Source organism: Acomys minous (assembly GCF_964271855.1).
Source record: "Acomys minous genome assembly, chromosome: 6".
In the NCBI taxonomy this organism is placed as follows: Eukaryota; Metazoa; Chordata; class Mammalia; order Rodentia; family Muridae; genus Acomys; species Acomys minous.
The window spans coordinates 100,475,175-100,498,503 of record NC_140487.1 but is presented as its reverse complement, the minus strand read 5'-3'; the positions used below and the strand labels follow the sequence as shown (position 1 = coordinate 100,498,503).

The 23,329-nt window shown below is 47.7% G+C and overlaps 1 protein-coding gene across 1 annotated transcript; it reads right to left on the bottom strand.

The window, feature by feature from the left end:
• Nucleotides 1-1,027: 1,027 nt before the first annotated feature.
• SF3A3 (splicing factor 3a subunit 3) lies at nucleotides 1,028-22,701 on the bottom strand. Its single transcript, XM_084787844.1, has 17 exons — nucleotides 22,469-22,701; nucleotides 22,140-22,187; nucleotides 21,749-21,801; nucleotides 21,538-21,643; nucleotides 20,772-20,844; nucleotides 18,598-18,689; nucleotides 15,918-16,000; nucleotides 14,160-14,298; nucleotides 12,438-12,506; nucleotides 11,431-11,498; nucleotides 10,861-10,968; nucleotides 8,069-8,138; nucleotides 6,273-6,437; nucleotides 6,074-6,184; nucleotides 4,831-4,921; nucleotides 2,248-2,303; nucleotides 1,028-1,285 (listed from the first exon to the last, which is right to left on the bottom strand). The coding sequence occupies exons 1-17, from the start codon at nucleotides 22,562-22,564 to the stop codon at nucleotides 1,208-1,210; spliced, it is 1,506 nt and encodes a 501-aa protein (XP_084643970.1). The 5' UTR covers nucleotides 22,565-22,701; the 3' UTR covers nucleotides 1,028-1,207.
• Between the last annotated feature and the right edge of the window lie 628 nt (nucleotides 22,702-23,329).

The following is a 23,329-nucleotide window of genomic DNA, read 5'->3' as shown; positions in this document are numbered from 1 at the left end:
CCATTTTTCCATTCCATGCTTAGCTCTCCAGAGAGGGCAATGTCTCCTTTCACCTTGGCCTAGTTTTCAGTAATCAGTTTCTAATTGACTCCATTAGATGTGATTATGGGCTCCTTGCTGCACAAGCCTGGGGGGAGGATGGTCATCTGGCCTGTGAGGACTGGCAGAGGCAAAGCACAAGGTGTCATACATGGAATGGGTTGATCAAAGGAATGTAACGCAGAGTAGGGGTGGTGAGCCTTCTGCTGCCATGGGCACAAGGACAACAGGTATGTGGAGGAAGATGGCCAGGCAGAGGTGGGGTTCTTCACAATAACGCCTAAAAACAAACCAGCTTAGGGTCACCATGCCAAGAGGGCTCTGGGGAATTGTAGTCAGCCTTCAGTGACTGTCCTCATAGGTAGGACAGGACTTCCTGAAATCTGGAATTACCAGATTGGAACCCAGAGCAGCTCCTCCTTGCAGCCATCCTCTTGCCTGAGCTGCCTAGAAGCTTTGAATATAGGCCTGTTTGTGCTGCTATGTCTGGCTCCAGCTAATTTGATTTTATAAGGCAGTGTCTCACTGTCACCCTGGCTGGCTTCAGACTCAGATACCAGACATGTCACCAGGTGCTGGAACTATAAGCTAGTGCTGCTAAGACCAACTATAGCTATTTTCTTTATGCAAATAAAACAGGCAAATCTTGAGGCCACTTTCAGGCCCCAGGCCTGGCTCACATTGTTTTCTCCTTTATGTCCACTGCTGGTTGAGGCAACTGAGGGCAGAGTTCACCCTGACATGATGCTCATTTGGGGATTGTCAGTGAAGGGGCTGAAGCAGGATTGGTGGGAGTTTAAGACTAGCCTGGGCTACTGCGTGAGAAACATACTCAGAACTACCTCCCGTGATACAGGCAGTAATAACTACCTGCTAAATCTAAGCCGCTGCTGAAGTTGGTGAGAACGAGGCAGGAGGGACTAACAGCAGCGTTGCACTAGTTCACAAACCCGGGTTTCAGAAACAACACATCCAGAACAAGGGCTGGTTTTATTTTCCCACAGATCTTTTTAATATAAAACAAAGATAAAACACCTCAATTCTGAAACCTGCCAGCGTGTCTTGTCTCTACAAGTTGCACGCTTGGCTGGAGACGACATAGCCAAAGTCTTTAAGAGCACTGGAAAAATAGAAAACAGATCTCAGGGAAGCCGGGCACAGCCGACCACTAGAGCAGTCCTTGTCTTTTCAGATCCTCGTATGTCTTCTTGTTCACGACATTTCCACTGGAGTCTTCATACTCCTCCTGAAAAAGAAGAGCTCCACAGTGAGCTCCACAGCCGACTCTGGTACCTGGAAATCAGCATTCACCTCATATAGCTTTCTCAGCCAGAGCTCCAAGAGAGAACCAATGCCTATATATAGAGAGAGTGGCACCTGCTGTGGCCCAACCTTTCCCTACATACTCTTCCAACAAGTAGGGAAACACCCTGGGTTTGAGACACAGTAGCCTGCAGGGAAAGGCTGACCAACACAGCAGTGTGAAATGGTTTCTAAGAAGCCTAGGTTCCTGCCCACGGGCCACTTGCAGGGGCTGATAGGGAGGCCATGCAGGCTTAGTGCTGTAGGTCTACATTATAGCTGGGAAGGCTCTTGATGCTAAAAAACAAAACTGAGGGGCTGGAGAGATGGCTCAGAGGTTAAGAGCACTGGCTACTCTTTCAATAGTCCTGAGTTCAATTCCCAGGAACCACATGGTGGCTCACAACCATCTATACTGAGATCTGATGCCCTCTCCTGGTGTGCATGTGTACATGCAGGCAGAACCTGCATACATAATAAATAAATCTTTAAAAACAAAACAAGGGCTGGAGAAATGGCTCAGCAGTTAAGAGCACTGTCTGTTTTTCCAGAGGTCCTGAGTTCAATTCCCAGCAACCACATGGTGGGTCACAACCATTTACAATGAGATCTGGTGTCCTCTTCTATCATGCAGGCATACATGCAGGCAGAGCACTGTATATGTAATAAATAAATAAATCTTTAAAAACAAAACAAAACTGAAATACTGACATAGACTAAAGGAGGCTGCCGCCAGTCTCCCCAGGATCCGGATGTCACCACACCTTCAATGCATGGCACTCATCTAAGACCTGTCAAGACCAGTGAGGACACATCCTACTCCATTACACTTACTAGGATAGTAAGCCTCTCTGCATGGTGACAACTGTCACTTGACACCACACCTAACACGCTGCAAGCACCCACCTCAGTGTCAGGCTGCCATCGTTCTGAAGCCTTCTGCAGTTTCAGCTTGGCCCACACTGCAGGATGAGAGATAAGCAGCCATTAGTACCCACAATCCACTGGGTGCAGAATTACTGCCCCCAGGAGGCATTCTGATTTAGAACCATCTGTAGATAAAACCCCCTTTATTGCAAAATTTACCAAGATTTCATTTTGCTGTAAAAGAAAGGTTCATCAGGACTTCTTAAAAACCAAGCTGGAGCCAGGTGTGGTGGTGCATGCCTTTAATCCCAGCTCTTGGGAGGCAGAGGCAGGCAGATTGCTGTGAGTTCGAGGCCAGCCTGGTTTACAAAGTGAGTCTAGGACAGCCAAGGCTACACAGAGAAACCCTATCTGGGGGGGGGGGGGGAAGAAAAGAAAATACTTTCCAAAGAAGAAGTTAATGTGGAACAGTCTACAGGAAGTATGGGATAAAATAACAATGGATCATAGCCCAGAAGGCTTAATACATGCCCTGATTAGGTGTTTTTTTGTTTGTTTGTTTTGTTTTGTTGCTTTTTTGCTTTTCAAGACAGGGTTTCTCTATGTTATCTTGGCTGTCCTGGACTTGGCTTTGTAGACCAGGCTGGCCTCGAACTCACAGCGATCCACCAGCCTCTGCCTCCCAAGGCTGGGATTAAAGGAGTGTGCCATCACTGCCTGGCTCAGAAAAAAATTTTCTCAGCATTTCAAATGTAGAATTATGATTCATCTTCTATTAACTATGCCATAATTTCCTACCAATAAAGCAAAAGGGCAAAAATAAAATAGGCAGTTAATGGGGCCAGGGGCGGTGGCTCATGCCTGTAATCATGGCACATAGGAGGTTGAGGCAGGAGGAGCACCAGTTCAAACTGAGTTTCAGGGCAGTCTGGGCTACAGAGTCAGACTCCATCCCCCAAACAAAAACAAAGGCCAGAGAAATGGCCAAGAAGGCAAAAAGCCTACCAGGTAAGCACAAAGGCCTGGGCGTGGCTCTCATGCCAGCACTCGTGTAAAGGCAGATGTGAAGCAGCCCTGATGCTGTAGGAGAGAGGCAGATCTCTGCAGCTCACTGGCCAGCCAGCCAGCATAGCTGAACGGATGGGATCCAAGTTTGAGAATAGAGCTTATCCCAAAAAAACAAGGTGGACAGAAGGCTGGAGAGATGGCTCAGTGGTTAAGAGCCCTGGCTGCTCTTCCAGAGGACCAGGGTTCAATTCCCAGCAACCACATGGCAGTTCACAACTGCCCGTAACTCCAGCTCCAGGGGATCTGATGCCCTCTTCTGCTTCATAGGATCCTGCACACCACACAGACACACTATTTTTTAAGTTTAAAAAACAGCCGGGCGTGGTGGCGCACGCCTTTAATCCTAGCACTCGGGAGGCAGAGGCAGGCGGATTGCTGTAGTTCGGAGGCCAGCCTGGTCACACAGAGAAACCCTGTCTGGAAAAACAAAAACCCAAACCAAACAACAATAACAAAAAACCCAAACCAAACCAAAATAAAAAACAAACAAAAACAGAAAGAAGGGGGAAAAAAAGGCCAGGCATGGTGGTACACACCTTTAATCCCAGCACTCAGGGAGGCAGAGGCAGGTGGATCGATGTGAGTTTGAGGCCAGCCTGGTCTACAAAGCGAGTCCATGGGGGCTACAGAGAAACCCTGCCTCAAAAAAAGCAAAATTAACACACCAATCAATTAATTAAAAATAAGGAAAGGCAGGTGGTGGTAGCGCAGGCCTCTAACCCCAGCACTCAGGAGGCAGAAGTGGGCAGATCTCTGTGAGTTTGAGGCCAGCCTAACCTATAGAGCCAGTTCCAGGACAGCCAGAGCTGCACACACTGTCTCGAAAAACCAAAAAAATGGGGGGAAGGGGGAGAGGAACGGGGTGGGGAGGAAGGGGGCGGCAAGTGATCAAGGAACGTATAATCTTCACATCCACATACACGTCCCCACATGCACACATAAAGTCATGAAGCTGGGCATGGTGATGTACTCTCAGCACCCAGGAGCGCAGGTAGGCAGACGTCTGAGTTTGAGGCTAGCCTGGTCTACAGAGTGAGTTCCAGGACAGCCAGGGCTACATTATCAGACCCTGTCTAAAGAAAACGCAACAATAAGCACAACCAACTGTCTAGCTAGCACTGAGGTGAAACACAAGAAGATAGGTAAGAAAGAACAGGAGTCTGCCTGCCAGGCAAGGTGGAGCGCCTGCCACACGCGCCACCCGAGCCCCCTCCAGCAAGCGCTCTGATGCTGCCTCAGAAATAAGCTTACTAAGCATTTCTGTGTTCTTCTGGATCAGTGGTTCGTAACACATTAAAATCAGTTCGGAGGAGTAAAATATCCACTCAGATTCTTGCAGAGGAAAGTTCATTGACTCAGGCTAAAAGCCCTGTTCTCACCTCAGCATAGATTCTTTTCAAGGGAGACAAGGTTGACAAGCTCACTTAACTAACCATGAGCCTTAGCTTTCTATAGTCACAACCGCTGCCCTAGGGCCGGGATCAGCAGGACATTGGGACAGCTGTACGAGTGGCCACTTGGCCTGGCTAGGGAACAGTCGGCAAGCTTACTTACAGGAGACAGCATCTTCAATCTGTGTCACATTTGCAAAGTGGGCAGTGTTTGGAATGCCCAGACACCTCATGCCATGAGCATGACGCCACTCCTGGAAGAGAAGGAAAGGGACAATGTGAAACGGGGATGGCTGAGACAGCACTCACTTCAGTCCTTTTGAGGTGTGTGTCTCCACGCAGCTGGCTGGGACTGGCGCAGGGCTGACACTGCCAAGCAGCGCTGCACCGTCTCGGCTTACAAGCTGCATGTTCTAGAGTTGGCGGTGTCAGAGGAGCACACCCAGACTCCTGACTCTGCTATGGAGGAGCTGGTACACCCAGAGCCCTCCCCGACCTGCACAGCCGTGAGCGCAAGCCGGTATTTCAGGAGGTTCAGGAGCACACGGCACGCAGCTATCACAAGGGCTGGAGAGAGCTGGGAGAGCACGATGAAGTCACAGCTGTGGCTCTCAGGTAGAAGCCACCACAGGCTTCATCCTGCATGCCAACCCTAGTCACCTGAGGGGTACTAGGAAAAACTCAGGGCCCACTCAGGGACACAGGGGAAAGGACCCAGGAGCAGCTGGCAACATGTCTGAGAAGGGAGTTCACATAACTCACCGGGTTGTCTAATATAGCGTACGTCTTTTCCATTATGTATAATGTGCTCCAAACACCAAGAGCAGAACACAGAATGAGCCCACTTAATGACGCAGAACTCAGATACAGCTCATGTCAAGAATAGGTTGGAGGGCTGGAGAGATGGCTCAGTGGTTAAGAGCACCGCCTGCTCTTCCAAAGGTCCTGAGTTCAATTCCCAGTCAACCACATGGTGGCTCACGACCATCTATAATGAGATCTGAGGCCCTCTTCTGGCCTGCAGGTGTACATGCAGGCAGAGCACTGTGTACATGATAATAAATAAATAAATCTCCAAAGAACAGGTTGGTAAATATCAGTGCCTTATTTTTTTTCCTGCAAAGAAAAACCTAAAAACCCCAAACCTACCCAGCTCCTTCTAACAGCAGTGTAGAGAAATGACCAAGAAGCCAGAAGTGGTCCAAAACACTATAGGCAACAAGAGCATGAACGAGCATGCAAAAGCCAAAGCGAGGCTCCGGGGCTAGCACAGCCCACGGCCACAGACAGGGGCCTCTCTGCTTCCTCTCTGCTTTGGACACCAGTTGCCCTCACAGACTACTACCATCCGCTTTCCTAAAGTGATGTTTCTGCTCAGTTCCCAAGAGAAATGGCCCTAAACTTACAGCAAAGTGCCGCTGGAAGGCCTTTGGCCCCCGGTAGGTGTAGTTTCCACAAATCTCACAGTTGTAGTTGATATTCAGGCCATGAAGCTTATACAGCCAGTAGGGGATGGGCTACAAGAAAGCAAGCAACAGCATCAGTTCACCCAGCTCTTGCATACTTCCCTAGTGGGAGGGGACAGAGGGGTCCCATCAGGCTTACTTTGCCGTCCCAGCCCAGGGGCAGGTTTTTGGGGTTGTAAATGATCTCATTCTCTTCATCTTCACTTTCGCTCTCGCTGATCTGCTCTTCCTCCTCCTCCTCTCGCTCTTCCCCTGTCCTGGCTTGCTTGCGCTGTACGTTTTCATGAGTGAGCTGTCGCTGTTCCTAAGGTGGGTTATAAAGAAAGCGAGGCCACAGCACATTAGTACAGCACACGAGGTGACACCTCCTCTAACTCGGGCTGACCCGTCACTTGCAAGGATATGGTTTTGGTTGTAGAACAAGGCTAAGTTGGGTTGGCAAGATGATAGCTCAGCTGGTGAAAAGGGACTTGCCAGGCAGCCCGACGAGCTGAGCCCAAGCCTAGACCCCGTGTGAAAAGGCCTGGCCATGTGAGCCTGGAGCACGAAGTGCAGCAGCGACAGAGGAGATGGTGCCTCAAACCAAGGTAGAAGGTATGAACAGAGTCCACACGCAAGACTGCACTCACACACATCACACACACACACACACACACACACACACACACACACACACACACACACAAACACACACACACACACAGAGCAAGTTACAAAGAAAAAGGGGAGCGACTAAGCCTTGCCTTGTTATTGGAACCGTGGTCACAGTGCATACCTGGTTCTGAAGGGAAAGCCCAAGGTCTTAGTGCACTTGCCTAGACCCTCAGCTAAGGCTGCAGAGCACCACAGACAAGGTCTCAGCGCCGCTGGTGAAAAGCCCCCGAGCCAGTCTTTCCACTGTGGTGACCCTCCTGCCTGTGATGACCACTTTCCACCCTGAGTTTCCCTATTTGGTTCAGTTTGCACACAGCTACTTGTTTCCTCTGACCACAATGTGAGTTATTTAAGGACCATGGCATACTCATTTCATATGAAAAAATTCAGAATCATGCTTAAAAACCAACAAACATAAATAAATAGTGGAGTAATCACAAGCATCCTATTGGGGTCTAGTGAGAGCAACTCTAGGAAACCACAAAGTAGAACTGGCTAGAACTCAAGAGAGGAACCATGACCTGTCTAAGAAACCAGAACACTTCCAGAAAAGGGGGAAAGCAGTAGGCACATATCACACCAACGGCACAAAGGTAATGACTTCTCAGCCACCTTCAGAGCACTGCTACCCATGTCATCACAGCCCAAGCTCACTGTCTCTGGCACCTAATATCTGGCTGGTCTTTCAAGGGAATCACTCATTACAGAACCAATGGGGAACTACTTCCAGCCATGTGGGGGGTGCTAAAACTTAGGCAGAATCATGTCCACTCCAAAGGGCAGGTATATGAACAAGTTCTCCTGGGCCAGCCAATCCTTTTCCACCTCCCACCTACCCTTGGCACTCCCTGGGAGGGTACGCAAGGAGAGTTCACAACCATCTTGGTACTAGCCTTGATAGGTTCCACTATCTCAACATGGGCAAAGTGCTGCATCACAGTGGATCCCACCTGAAGGCTGCTGCAAGTCAACTCTGTCTGGCCTTTTGAGCACCTGCTTCTTGAGTCACCCCCTGGTCTACGCTGAACCTCGGCAAATAGCTGGGGCCAGGGGGAAGCCTGTTGTCTAGTCTGGCCTTGTGGGAATTGGGCAGCCTTGGGCATATAACCTAACAACAGAGCAGGAACCTCCTGCAGGACTGAGGACTTCAAGAGAACCACTTGAACTAATTTACTGCCCACCTTCTTCCTTATTTGAACTTGGGGGGGGGGGGGGAAAGAGCCTTCCTATCTAATCCCCACATCAAGCAGCATCATAGGCCTCAGAAGAAAATGCACTCACCCCAAGAATCTCCACGTATTCATAGATCTGGGCCTCCAGGAAAGCGATGTCTTTGTTCCTCTCAGTGTCTCTGAGAACAAGAAACAAGCCAATTCAGTTAAGGGTTCTTTTAGTACCTAAGGCTGTATGCTCTGTCAGGAACACTGATTCTATCAGAAAATCTCAAGCATGTGAGTGAGCAACATACACAACGCAAGCTGTCTGCTCTAAGTCATGAGATTAGCTCTTAGAATCCAGGTGGCTCCTCCCAACCTTGCCTACAGAGCGAATGATCCGTTAATACCATTTCAACTCGTAGCATTATAATCTACAAAATAACAGTTTACAGGAAACAAGTAAATGATATCAAGTCCTAACTCTTGCTTAGCAACTACAAGAAAGGTCACATTTTGCAACTTTTCCAAGTTACTGCAAAAATCAGAGTAATAACTACTTTTCAGGCTTGTTGTAACAAATTAGGAAAAACAATAACAACAACAACAATAACAAAAAAACCCTCCAAAATATCCCAAAATGCCCAAACCAAAAACAATACCCTGTGTAAGCACGTGGCTTACAAATATATCTAACTGCTATTGGTAAAAGCAAAGTAGGAGGGGCTAGAGAGATGGCTCACAGGTCCTGAGTTCAATTCTCAGCAAGCACAGGGTGGCTCACAACCATCTATAATGTGATCTGATGCCCTCTTCTGGCCTGCAGGTGTACATGCAGGCAGAGCACTGTATACATAACAAACAAACAAACAAACAAACAAACAAACAAATCTTAAAAAAAAAAAAAAGCTATTTTGAGACAGAATCTGGTTCAGGGTGGCCTAAAGTCTGTGATCCTAAATCAGGGCCTTATGCAGTCATCACCAGAGAAGCTTTCTCCAGCAGCAGATGGGAACAGATGCAGAGACCCACAACCAGTCTGTGGAGAAACAGTCTCATTTGGAGGTCTCCATTAAAACCCTCGTTCAGGGAGCTCAGGGAACTCCGTGGAAGAGGCAGAAAGATTGTAAGGTCCAGAGGAGATAGAAAACACCAGAACAAGGTCCTCTCAATCTGCAACAGGTCCTCTGTGTATATGTTATAGCAATCAGTTAGTATGGGGCTCTGACTGTGAGAATGGGTGGGTCTGACTCTTGAGCCTGCTCTCGGGACTCTTTCCTTCTCATGGGTTGCCATGCCCTGTTGTAGGGTACTTGATCACACTGTGAACCCTGAGACTGTGTACTGGGAAAACCTGTTTCTTGTTGTGGTGTGGCTCAGCCCTAGCACACCTTTAATCCAAGAGCTTTCTGTAAACAGATTAAATAAAGTCAACCATAAGTCAAGAGGTAGAGCAAGCAACCAGTTGACACTGAATGAACATAGGCAAAAATCCACAGAGCAAGAGGAAGTGAGAAGGACGAATAGGGAGACAAACAGGAAGTAGAGGGAGGAACACTGAGCTTGGGAGTTGGTTTTTTCTTGGGGTAGGAGGTAGGGGGTGGAGTTGGGGTTTCCAGACATGGTTTCTCTGTGCAGCCTTGGCTGTCCTAGACTCACTTTGTGGACCAGGCTGGCCTTGAACTCGGAGATATTCACCTGCTTCTGTCTCCCGAGTACTGGGAATACAGGTGTGTACCACCACAGCTGGCTCAAGCTTTGTAGTTTTTTTTTTTTTCTTTTTTGAGACAGGGTTTCTCTGTGCAGCCTTAACTGTCCTGGACTCGCTTTGTAGACCAGGCTGGCCTCGAACTCACAGTGATCTGCCTGCCTCTGCCTCCTGAGTGCTGGGATTAAAGGTGTGTGCCACCACCGCTGCCCAGCTGAGCTTGGGAGTTTTTAAGACAGCATGGAGAAGAAGCTTTTTCCTTCTGGGACGTTGGCTAAGTAGGAAGGTCAGCTGGGTGCTTTCTCTGTCTCTCTGAGTTAGCAGGCTTTCACCCCAGATCTGGCTCCTGAGTCTTTATTGGTAAAATAGAACCTTTGGGATTTTGTTTAAAAACAATAGTGTCCAACTTCAATATGATAGTTTTTGCTTTGTCTTACTATATTTTGTCACAGTTGGCTGTTATCTCTTAGAAGCCTGTTCTTTTCTAATGATAGATGGAAAAGGAGTGGAAGTGGAGGGAGGGGAGGGGAGAGGGGCTGGGAGGAATAGAGGGAAGGCGAACTACATCAGGATATACTATATGAAAACAATCTATCTTCAATAAAAGAAAAAGGTTCGGGGCTGGAGAGATAGCTCAGTGGTTAAGAGCACTGGCTGCTCTATCAGAGGTCCCGGGTTCAACTCTAAGCACCCACATGGCAGCTCACAACTGCCTGTAGCTCCAGTTCCAGGGGCTCTGACACCCTCACACAGACATATGTACAGGCAAAACACCAATGCACTAAAAATAAATATTTAAAAAAATTTTTTCAAATTAAAAAAGAGTATGATCCTTAGCTGGGCTTAGCAGTGCTCCCCTTTAATCCCAGCACTGAGGAGACAGAGACAGGCAGACGTCTGAGTTTGAGGACAGCCTGGTCTACAGAGTGAGTTATAGTACAGCCATGGTACATAGTGAGACCATATCTCAACAAACAAACAAACAAGCGCCAGGCAAGCAATCCCAACCTTTGGAGACAGAGGCAAAGGGATACGGGGCAAGGAGGAAGTTTAAGGTCAGGCCCAGATACACAGCACGTCTGAGGCCAACCCAAGTTATATGAGACTCTGACTTAAAAGGGGAAAAGCAAAGCAAAAGGAGCAGCTTTCGGAAAGCAGACCCTATGAGGAAGAGACTTAAGCCAGACTGGAGGAGCGCCCCAGCTACTAACCTCTTTGTTCCCTTTGATTTGGGATTCTTGGCAAACAGAGAGGTGTCAAGTGACTCCAGCGACTTTCCTTTGGTGCTGAAGAGCCTCTGAGCTCGCTCTTCTAGGGTCCTAAGGAGGTAAGAGGCACATAGGATTTTAGGGTGAACTTACTACACAGATGACTCTTTTTAAAAAAGGAAACTTACTGGGTGTGGTGGCGCATACCTTTAATCCCAGCACCCGAGAGGCGGAAGCAGGTGCACTGCTGTGAGTTGAAGCCAGCCTGGTCTACAAAATGAGTCCAGGACAGCCAAGGATACACAGAGAAACCGTGTGTTGAAAAAAACCAAAAACCAAAAATAAATAATAAAAAAATAAAAAAGGAAACTCACTACGAAGACCAGGCTGGTCTCAGACTCATAGAGACTTGCCTGCCTCTCCTCTCAAGTGCTGGGTTAAAGCATTCACCATCGCGCCCTGCACAAGATGACTTTTGCAGCATAGAGTCACAGAATAACAGAATAGGAGCCACTCACAGAACCATCCAAACACACAGTGACTGCAAGTTTGGTAGAAAAACCAGGTTCTTACCCGCCACATTTCAGGCCTAAAGCCAACAGTGCAGATTTCAACCTGTCCAGACCCAGGGATGCCAACTCCTACAAAAGAGAAGGTAGTTACCACATAACACGGTTTGCTTTTTCCCCAGGTAAGACCACATTCTGCACCCAACCCCCTAGCTTTCAGTTCCCAAAGACTCACTGGCTACTGCCAGGTCTAGGCCCAGCCACACCGAGAGGGCAGGGTTCCATGGCTCTCTGCAGGCAGATCACTCATACAATATTTTTGCAGAGATGGGAACTGAACTTGGACCTCACACATGCTAAGTAACTGAACTCTCCTTTTTTTTCCCCAGGAGGGTTTCTCTGGGTAGCCCTCGGCTTTTGCAGACCAGGCTGACATCAAACTCAACAATCCACCTGCCTCTGCCTCTTAAGTGCTGGGATTAGCAACTGAACTCTTGTCTCCAGCTTCTTGTTTTGTTCTGGAATTACTGTTTTGGAGTTTTGAGATGGGGTCTTAACTCAAACTCACAGCAATTCTTTGGCTCCAGCCTCCCACAAACCCTGTAAATACTATAACATCATTTCGCTTTTCTCTGAAATTTAGTTTTTCAGAAGTTAGAAGGGTTTTATTCTTCTAATCTTTAGATATCCCTTGTAGATGTCTGTCCTTAGGAAATGGCATTGTTACAAGTCTAAGACACTGAAGACAGGAGAGCAAGTGGTCCCTCTGACGGATGCCAGGGCGAGTGAGGGGTCTCAATAAGGAAAAAACTCTTGCTATTAAGTGACAGCCTGGGTTTGATCCCCAACTCACATGGTGGAAGGAGAACCAGCTCCCACAACTTATCATCTCTACATGCATGCTGTGGCACATGTACACACACGGGGGCACACACCTACTCCTACACCATAAGTCTACCACCACTGCAGCAGCAGCACCAGCAGCAGTACCAGCAGCACCACCGCCACCACAGCCACTGCCACCACAGCTAGCCAAGCAAGAGCAGAACCACCTAGCGTCATGCAACATACCTCCCAGGAGGAGAACGCAGAGAGGTCAAGATGGGCTCCAGCATGGGTCAACGCACTGCTCGTCTCTTTCTGGCAGGGACAAGAAGTTTATTAAGATCCAGGTTAGTAAGAGGAATGAAGGCCAGGGAGCCATGTAGCTTTTTAGGACTGGCTGGCCCCCTTCTTTAATCACATTTACAAACAGTAATCAACTCATACAAAAATAGAGAAAAAAAAAAATCAGATGGCTAGTTTTCTTCCTTAAAGTTCAAGTTTGTCAACAGGAGTAGAAACATAGATTCTGATCATACAAACTGATCAGATTTTGGTCAGCAGGAGCCACAGAGCAGTCAGGATATGGTTGTTAAAAATTCTGGTCTGGGCCGGGCGTGGTGGCGCACGCCTTTAATCCCAGTACTCGGGAGGCAGAGGTGGGCAGATTGCTGTGAGTTCAAGGCCAGCCTGGTCTACAAAGTGAGTCCAGGACAGCCAAGGCTGACACAGAGAGACCCTGTCTTGAAAAACCAAAAAAAAAAAAATCTGGGCTGGCCAGGCATGGTGGTGCATGCCTTTAATCCCAGCACTCAGGAGGCAGAGGCAGGCAGATCTCTGTGAGTTCAAGGCCAGCCTGGTCTACAAAGCGAGTCCAGAACAGCCAAGGCTACACAGAGAAACCTTGTCTCAAAAAAAACAAAAACAAAAACAAAAAACAAACAAAAAAAACCCACACACACACACACAACCCCACAAAAAATAAATATATATCCTGGGCTGAAGCCAGGTGTGGTGGTGCTTTTAATCCCGGCACTTGGGAGGCAGAGGCCAGTTTGGTCTATAAAGTGAGTCTAGAACAGCCAAGGCTATACAGAGAAACCCTGTCTGGGGGGGGGGGGGGGGAGAAATCCTGGGCATGGTACCACAGGTCTTTAAATCCTAGCACTCAGGACCTGAGACCCACCCCAGGAGAAAGTCAACCCCTGACACTATTAATGATGCTCTGCTATGCTTGCAGACAGGAGCCTAGCATAGCTGTCCTCTGAGGGACTCCACAGAGCAGCGGATGGAAACAGATGTTGAGCCCCACAGCTGAACATTAGGTGGAGCTCAGGGAGTCGTGTGGAGGGTCTGGGAGGATAGAAGGGCTCGGAACATGAACTCCACAAGAAAACCAAGAGAGTCAACTAACCTAGGCCCATCGGGGCTTACAGAGACTGAAGCACCAACCAAAAAGCATGCATGAACTGGACCGAGGCTCCCAACACATGTAACTGATGGGTTGCTGGGTTTTCATGTGGGTCCCCTGGCAAATGGAACAGGAGCTGTCTCTGACAGACTCTGTTGCCTGCTTTTGCATCATTTTCCCCTAGCTGGGCTGCCTTGTCTAGCCTCAGTGGAGGAGGATGTACTTAGTCCTGATGTGACTTGAGGTGCTGGGGTAGGTTGGGGGGAGCAGCTTTCTGAGGAGAAGGGGAAGGGAGGAAAAGTGTGAGAAGGTAGGACTGGGAGGAGAGGAGGGAGGTGGCTGTGATCAGGATGTAAAGTGAATAGATAATAAATCAATCAATCCTGGGCCTAGACAATGTCTAATGGGTCCTGACAAACCTTGTTCAGAGTGTACAAAGGATGCCTGGCCCCAGGGCAGAGCTGGTGCCACGGGACTGACTGACACCAGCGTCCTGAAGCAGAGACTCAGGATTAACATGATCAGTTCACCTCCCTGGCACGAACCCCACTGACGCTCACCGGCCATCCGGGAAAGGTGCCATTGTCCCACTTCTTCTCAAAGTCGGTCTGAATCTTCCCAAAGAGCTCATTCTGGTCCTGAAGGGGCTTCACCCTATCTGTGTAATCCTGGAGGTACTCCAGCAGCATCTCCAGGTATCTGCAGAGGACATGCAACAGAGAAAGCAATCGCAGCTTCTACATGTGACATCCTGCTGTGCCCTGGGAACTATAATTAATTTCTTTTCTTTTCTTTCTTTTTTTTTTTTTTTTTAAGTTTTTTCAAGACAGGGTCTCTCTGTGTAGCCTTGGCTGTCCTGGACTCCCTTTGTAGACCAGGCTGGCCTCGAACTCACAGTGATCTGCCTGCCTCTGCCTCCTGAGTGCTGGGATTAAAGGCATGCACCACCACACCCGGCTTAATTTCTAATAATAGCTGGTAGAGTCACACTCATACGGTTTGAGTGTGTGCGCCTGGGGATAGGACTGAAGCATGTTATTACTTATCTTTATTTATTTTATTTTATTTATTACTTATTTTTATGGATGTAAGCAATCTATTGCACGTATGCCTGCGCGACAGATGAGAACATCAGATAGAAGAGGGCATCAGATTCATCACAGATGGCTATGAACCACCACGTGGTTACTGGGAATTGAACTCAGGACCCCTGGATGAACAGCCAGAACTCTTAACCACTGGGCTACTTCATCAGCCCCTACTACTAGTTTTTAAGTGAGTTTATTTTTTTCCTTCACATTACCACTTAAATCACTTTTCCTACCTACTTTTATCCTCAAGATATAATGTCAAATACTAGTTCTTAACTAACCCACAGATGAAGAAACCAGGGAAGGAGACTATGAGAAAGAGCAAGCCTGGGGAGCACGAATGAGAAGTATAACTAGTTCATTGTTACTTATCACTTAATACCAGATCTGAGCCCTTCGCTTAGCCAGTCCTGGAAACTTTCCCCATTAAACTCCCATACCTCAGCCTGGCATGGTGGTGCACGCCTTTAATCCCAGCACTCGGGGGGCAGAGGCAGGTGGATCTGGGATCTCTGTGAGTTCGAGGCCAGCCTGGTTTACAAAGAGTCCAGGACAGCCAAGGCTACACAGAGAACCCTGTCTCAAAAAACCCTCAGAGATCCCCAAACAGACTTATTCTAAATTATACAAAATTATATATGAGGTAAGACCACAAGTGTTTTCACACATACCCTTGTCCACAATCAGAACATCACAAATGTTCATTTTATTTTCTGGGACAGGGTCTCATTATGCATCCCTGGTTGGCTTGGAATTCACTATGTAAACCAGGCCGAATTCAGTGACCTACCTGCCTCTTCCTCTTAGAGTGCTGGGATTAAAGGTGTGTATCATCATGCCATTATTACACACACACACACACACACACACACACACACACACGCGCGCACACACACACACACACATATATATATTTTTTAAATTTGTGTGCATTGGTGTGAGGGTGTCAGATCCTGGAGTTACAGACAGTTGTGAGCTGCCATGTGGGTGCTAAGAATTGAACTGGGATCCTTTGGAAGAGCAGGCAGTGCTCTTAACCACTGAGCCATCTCTCCAGCCCCCTATTACAAATATTTTAAAACATAACACTCATCATCCTTATCTTCTGATAGACCCAGAAGTCATTCATGTACAGCATTCAGGCAACAAAAGCCTGAACTTGACCTCAAACCTTTCCATGAAATTCTCACTAAATCCAGAAAACACTTGGAAACCGTGAGTGCCTACCTTTTATACTCTGCATTCTTTCTTTCTTTCGGAATGTCAAATAACTGGTCAAAGATGGACAGGTATGTGATGTAATCCAGTTTCTGAAAAGAGAAAAGGAAAGAGTTAGGATGATAACTTAGTTAATCTTCAAAAAACAAACAAACAAACAAACAAATAAATAAATAAATAAATAAGGTCCAGGGCTGGAAGGATGGCTCAGTAGTGAATAAAGGGGCTTGCTGCCCAGTGTCAGGGCCTGAGTTCTATTTCAGGGACCCACACTGTGGAAGGGGAGGACTAATGCCCTCAAGTCATCCTGTGATCTCCATACTTGAAGACCACTGTACACAGTTGTGTGCACACAAACACACACTATTTTGTTTTTAAGTCAAAGTCAAAACTGTGCGTTCTCTAACCAGGTATCAAGGCTTGGCTCACGTGTTTTCTTTTTTTGTTTTGTTTTGTTTTTGGAGACAGGGTTTCTTTGTATAACAGTCCTGGCTGGCCTGGACTCACTTTGTAGACCAGGCTGGTCTCGAACTCACAGAGATCCGCCTGCCTCTGCCTCCTGAGTTTTTTGTTTGTTTGTTTGTTTTCCTATTTTTCAATACCTAAGGCTACTGAGTCCACTGAAGTGAGTAGAAGATTGCTGAACATGAAATTAACTCGACAAGATCAAGCATTAATCCAAACAAGACACATGCTGGCTATTTAGGGTGGGCCAGGATCCCGTCTAAAGATTTTGCATTCTAAAATAAGGTCTTGAAAGGTGCCCATGTTAGCCCACACCGCCACTTCCTGAGCACCTCTGAAGCAGGTAGGGAGGGGCAGAAGAGAACAAGGCACCTGCCTGCAGGACTTAAAGGTCAGCAGCTGTGCTTGGGCACATTTCCCCATCAGGAGCTTTTTTTCTTTTCTTTTTGAGACAAAGTCTCACAGAGCTCCTTCTGCCTCTGACTCCTGAGTGTTTCAGTTAAAGGTGAGCCACCGTGCTCTACCTATGAACTTACTATTAAAGTTCTCTGTGACCTGAGACTGTCGTTTTAAACCTCATCACTGAACAAACAACAAATAAACACATCCCTGACCAAAAGACATGACCTAGCTGTCCTGACTGAGGTCAGCCTCCTCGTATCTCCCACACCTCACACTGTGTGCCTAACAGAGCAGGGGAAGTGTTTAAGGGTTAAACAACTTGCCAGGCATTGTGACCCACACCTTTAGTCCCAGTACTCAGAAGGCAGCGACGGGGAGATCTCTGTTGACTTGAAAGCCAGCCTGGTCTAGGGTGAGTTCCAGGGTGGCCAGGGCGACGCAGACCTCCAGTGCTTAGAGGGTAAGCATGACAACTTCAGGCCAGAGCCTCAGTTTCCATGGAAAGCTGGACTTGGTGGTACATACCCAGAACCCCAATGTTGGGGAGGCAGAGACAGAAGATCCCGGGGGCCCAGCAGCTAGCCAATATAGCTGCAAGGGTGAACTCCAGGTCTAGTGAGAGACCTTGTGTCAAAAAATAAAGTGACAGGCCTGGAGAGATGGCTCAGAGGTTAAGAGCACTTGATACCCTTGCAGAGGACGGAGGTTCAGTTCCCAGCAGTCACATGGTGGCTCAGAACATGTGTAATGAAACTAGTTTCAGGGGATCTAGCTCCCTCTTCTGGCTTCTAAGGGCACCAGGCACACACATGGTGCAGACATACATTCAAGGAAAATACTCATACAAAAAGAGCCAAGCATGGTGGCACACTCCTATAGTCCCAGCACTTGGGAGGCAGAGGTAGGCGAATCACTGTGAGTTCGAGGCCAGCCTGGTCTACGAAGCGCGTCCAGGACAGTCAAGGCTACACACAGAAACCCTATCTGGGGGGCGGCAGGGACGAAAAGACCAGGTGCAGTGGTGCACGCCTATAATCCCAGCACTCTGGGAAGCAGAGGCAGGCAGATCTTTGTGCCAGCCTGGTCTACGAAGTGAGTCCAGGACAGCCAAGGCTACACAGAGAAACTTGGAAGGAAAAAAAAAAAGATAGAACCCAAGTGGTGGTGGCAAACATCTTTCATCCCAGCACTCAGGAGACAGAAGAAGGCAGATTTCTTGAGTTCAAGGCCAGTCTGGTCTACAGAGTGAGTTCCAGGTTAGGCAAGACACAAAACCAAAATAAGTAAATTAAATAAATAAATAAAAAGTCGAGTGCAGTGGAGGAAGACACCTGGTGCTGACCTCTGGCCTCCACAAGCACAATCCCAGGAGTACACTCCCCCTAAGAGAATTTATTTTTCACAGAAGTAGCTTTGTTGCATGAATAAATTAAAATAATAAAAATTATTAATAATTTAAAAGAAAATTATGGGTTTATTTACTAACCGTAGGACCTTGACTTTCATTATAAATATTGTTTATTCCAAGAAATGGAATCAGCCAGGCATGGTGGCGCATGCCTTTAATCCTAGCACTGGGAAGGCAGAGGCAGGTAGACTGTGAGTTCGAGTCCAGCCTAGTCTACAAAATGAGTCCAGGACAGCCAAGGCTACACAGAGAAACCCTGCCTCGAAAAACTGAAAAAAGAAAGAAAGAAAAAAAATGAATCATCTACTTAATATCTATCTATACAGGTAACATGGGGCACATTCTACCTGCTTTAACTAGGTGTCCTGACTCAGACCCTAAACTGAGACACTCTCTCCACGCTCCAGGCCTTACCTCAGACGCCTTCAGGTTAATGTACTTGAGGTAGCAGTCATGGAGATCAAGGTAGCGGCCGTATCCCTCTTCATCTGTGAACTCCACCAAGTCTGAAGGAATCACACATGTCAGTGATTCTGGTATGGTAGACTATGTTTTTGAACATTTTGTGTAAAATTGTCAGGATGTCAATATAGCCCGGAGACCAATCTGAAAACCTGGCTACTAATTCTTGAGGTCCTAGGGAGTGGTGGTTAAAGAGAGGGTTTCATGGAGCCTCAACTGGCCTCAGACTCCTGCCTGGCCTGCTCCCACCTACATCCTGTGATTACAGGCACGTGTCACCATGCTGGCTTACACAGCCAGGATTTAAACGCAGGGTCTCATGTGCACTCTTTAATATTCTATCAAATGAGCTAAACCTCTGGATATAAATCGAAGCCCCATACTACCCTGTCCTTTGCTTAAAATTAGCATCCAGAAGGCTGAGGCAGGTGGATCACGAGTTCAAGGCCAGCTAGACATGGCAGCAAGAGCAGCCTGGTCTAAATAGTGAGTTCCAAAACAGCTAATACGATGTAGAGAGACCCTGTTTCAAACAAACAAACAAACAAACAAACAAACAAAAATAATTCAGGGACAGTATTAAGACCTTGTTTAAAAAAGAAAAAATGATGCTAGGTGTGGTGGTGTGCACCTTTAATCCCAGCACTTGGGAGGCAGAGGCAGGTGGATCGCTGTGAGTTCGAGGCCAGCCTGGTCTATAAGCAAGTCCAGGCCAGCCAAGGCTACACAGAGAAACCCTGTCTTAAAAAGCAAAACAAAACAAAAACAAAACAACAACAACAGAAAAAAAAAAAAAGAAAAAAAGAAAGAAAGAAAGAAAGAAAAAAAAGAAGGAAAGAAAAAAAGCCAGCAATGCGACTTTCAGATCCGAGATCAACCTCCAGAACGTAGGTAAAAACAGGAGAGAAGTGACTTCCCAAAGTTGTCCTCTGACCTCTACACACATACTTTTGCATGCATGTCCACACACATACACAATTAAAGTAAAATAAAATAAAATTTAAAAAAAGAGTAGTCAGGAGCAGTAGCACACACCTTTAATCCCAGCACTCGGGAGGTAGAGGCAGGTGGTTCTCTGTGAGTGTGAGGCCAGCCTGGTCTACAGAGTTCCAAGACAGCCACCACTGTTATATGGAGAGATTCTGTCAAAAGAAAAAAAAAAGAGAGAAAAAGAAAGGAAAGAAGCAAGCTCCCCAAAAAACACAAATAAAAGAAAGGAAGACAGGCAGTGGTGGCACAAGCCTGTAATACCTTTAGCCCCAGAACTCGAGGCTGGGGCAGAGGCAGAGGCAGGTGATCTGAATTTGAGGCCAACCTAGTCTACAGAGTGAGTTTCAGGACAGCCAAAGTAACACAGAGAAACTCTGTCTCAAAAGCAACAACAACAACAACAAACCCAAAAGGCTAGAGAGATGGCATAATGGCTAAAACAACAACAAAACCCCCAAAGATACCCATCTTCATCCTATTTCATTTAACTCACATCAAGTATATGAGACGGTTTTTTTCCCCTCTGGGAAGGAAGGGTTTCTCTGTATGGCCCTGGCTGTCCTGGACTTTGTAGACCAGACTGGCCTCAAGCTCAGAGATCCACCTGCCTCTGCCTCCCTGGGTGCTGAGATTGAAAGTGTTTGCCACCACGTCCAGCAGTATATAAGACTTTTATTTATTAGGGCTTTATTATGTAGCCTTGACTGGCCTGAACTTGCTATGTAGAGCAGTTTGGCCTTGAACTCAGAGAACTGCCTGCCTCTGCCTCCTGAGAGAAGGATTAAATGAACACACTTAATCAGCTTTTATTTGTAGAGCCTGGAGAGTCGGCTCAGCAGTTAAGAGCACTGGCTGCTCCTGCAGTGGACGGAGGTTTGAGTCCCAGGCCCCACATGGTAGCTCAAAACCATTTGTAACTACAGGCATAGTGGATCTAACGCCCTCTCCTGGCCTCCTCAGGCATCACACATGCTCATACATGCACATAGGCATACATGCAGGCAGAACACCCATACAGGCAAAATAAAAATAAAGGCCAAAAAAGAAAAGAAAAGAAAAAAAATATATATAGGTTCTAGCTATATAGCTGAGAATGGATTTGATGTTCCCAGAAAGGAACACTAAGCCATACTTACTCTGTGCTTCTTCGCTTGGATTCTCTCGAGCCTTCAGGAGCTCCTCAAATTCCACTGACATTGGCACACAGATCTGAGGGAAGGAGAGAAGCTCAGGCGCATCTGGCAGTGTCTCAGGCGTGCAAAGAGCTGTACTTCTAAAGCTCCACTTGCCCTCGAGAGTTAGAGGCGCTTACTACTGCGCTCCATTGGCTTTGCTAAGCAGAGCAAGTCAGGAGTCACTGCCACGCAACGCGGCGTGCTAAGGAGGGGCTGCTATGGAGGAGGGAGTCTAGCAAAGATATTTTATGAAGGAGCTGGCACTGGACGTGAACCCTGAAGACGCAATGAACTCTGGAAGCGGGCAGAGCATCATTGAGTGGGTAGAAGATTTCAAGGCAGAGCTAGGAGCACAATGTACTGGCCGGCGGAAATTCTTGTGAAAGATAAAAAGGAGAAAGTAAGTTTGGGTAGGGAGGGAGAGCCTAGCCTATGATAAAGACAAATTCTGGACCAAACCAAACCAAACCAAAAAAAAACAAACAAACAAACAAAAAAAAACACCTCTAGGGCAAAAAATTACCCATCTCTCACTGGCCAGAGATAAGCAGGCCCTAGCGCCTTCTCTGTGTTCCCTTACAGGCTGAGGGACGCCAGGGAAAAATGTCAGCTAACTATGCTCCAGTTAACGAGGGAAGTTCTCTCTTCCAGAGACATCTGAATGGCATTACCCTGCATCTTCCTTGCACCTTTTTCTTCCCTTTTGGATAGGTTTTTTGAGAAATACCTCATTTGGGTGCTTCCGATGAAATTCCTTTATCTGCTTGAGTCTGTTATAGAATTCGGCAAACTCGTTGGGTCCTGAAATTGCATTGAGTTCCTCCTTTCGTAGTCTGTAAAATAACACCAAATCCAAAGAGCATAAAGGACAAAGCCAATCCTCTCACCGCCGCTCCCCGGAAGCACTAACTGCGGGAGGGGACGTGACGGTCGCTTACCCGTCTTTATCGTCGTACAGATCCCTCAGGTCCCCACTGACCTCCATGTACCTCTGCAAGGCAAACACAAATCCACCCGAATGAAGCAATCCGTACAACAACAGAGCTAAGGAAACAGCAAAGGCTGTCTTGGCAAAGACTAAGGCAACTTCACGAGGTACAAGGTCTTGAAAGTTTCCCCGAGCCCAGAGTGGTGGCGGCAGACACGTTTAATCCCAGGACTTGGGAGGCAAAGACAGGACATCTGTCTTAAGAAGCCGAGAAGGACTAATCTAAGCACCCAGGGGTTAGGACTCAACGCTGAGCCCCCCCCCCCGCCCCCGAACCTTCCCCTGACAGCAAGTTTCCCGCCCAGCCCGCCCCCAGGGGAAGCGCACAGCGGGGCACTCACATCTTGCATGGCCCGAGTGCGGTGATCGGAATTGATCTGGTCCCGGAGCTGCAGGGAGGCAAACGGTAACACATCATACACTGTTATAGCCTGAGTTCGAGTTAGAAAGGCCACTCGAAGGGACGAGCTTATTGGTTTAGGTCTCAGGGGCTGAAGCAGAGGGGCCGCTGGGCCCACGGAAAACGTTACCCAGGCCAGAGCGCCGAGACAGCCTAAGAGGAAGATAAAGATGGGGCGCTGGGTGGGACTGAGGCCGAAGAAAGCAATCGGGGGCTCGGCAAGGGACCCAGGCCCTCCTTCTGATGCGGCCCCGACCACGATCCACTCACCGTGGACTTCTTAGTGAGCATCTCTTTGGCCATGACGTCCATGAGCCGTTCCTTCTCCTCATGATAGCGCCGCTGCTGCTCCAAAATCGTCTCCATTTTTCCCTTGGCCGCAGCGCCTCAATTCAGACCACCGACACGGCCGGAAGCAGCGCCTGCCGCCTTGCGCGCCTGCGTCTCAGGCCTCTGCATCCGGCTGCACCAAAGTTCCGTGTGTCCCGGAAGTGGCTTGGGAAGTTCAAGAAAAAATGAACACTGCAAGGGGCGCAAGTCGACGAGGCCGGCAACAGTTAGCTACACTGCCCCCTGCTGTCTGGAGGTGTGGAGGCGCGATGCCTCAACGACTGAGTCTTCCAGGATGCCTGCAAAAATCGTAGAGGCTGAGGGTGACTGCCTGGGGCTTGCGCCTGCATTTACACACTGGTGTGAGCCGAGAAATTGAAGGCTACAGAAGGGAAAGTAGAACGGGAGTCTCTAGTTTTCATTGTGCGCCCTCTGGTGATGTTTTCTCCTTGACTGGACTTTAGTGTCCGTCAGTACAATGGGGATGGTGGCAGCTTTGTTCTTTTATCATAGATTAAAAACAACCTTTGCTTTTTAGCGGAGGACTCTAAGTAAAATGTGGTATACTGAAGCAACGAAATGCTTGCTCTTCAGCACAGTCTGATTTGCGAGTCTCTATAATGCTTCATTCTCTGTCTCCGCCTACCACGTGCTGGGATTAGAGGTATGGACCACCACATCTGGCCACTGCATGACTTAGAAAATGAAATCTAGGTTGCCTTTCTTTCTTTCTTTCTTTCTTTCTTCAGCAGCAACTCAAGAAAAAGGAGTCTACATGCCTACTCTAGGCAGAGAAACAAA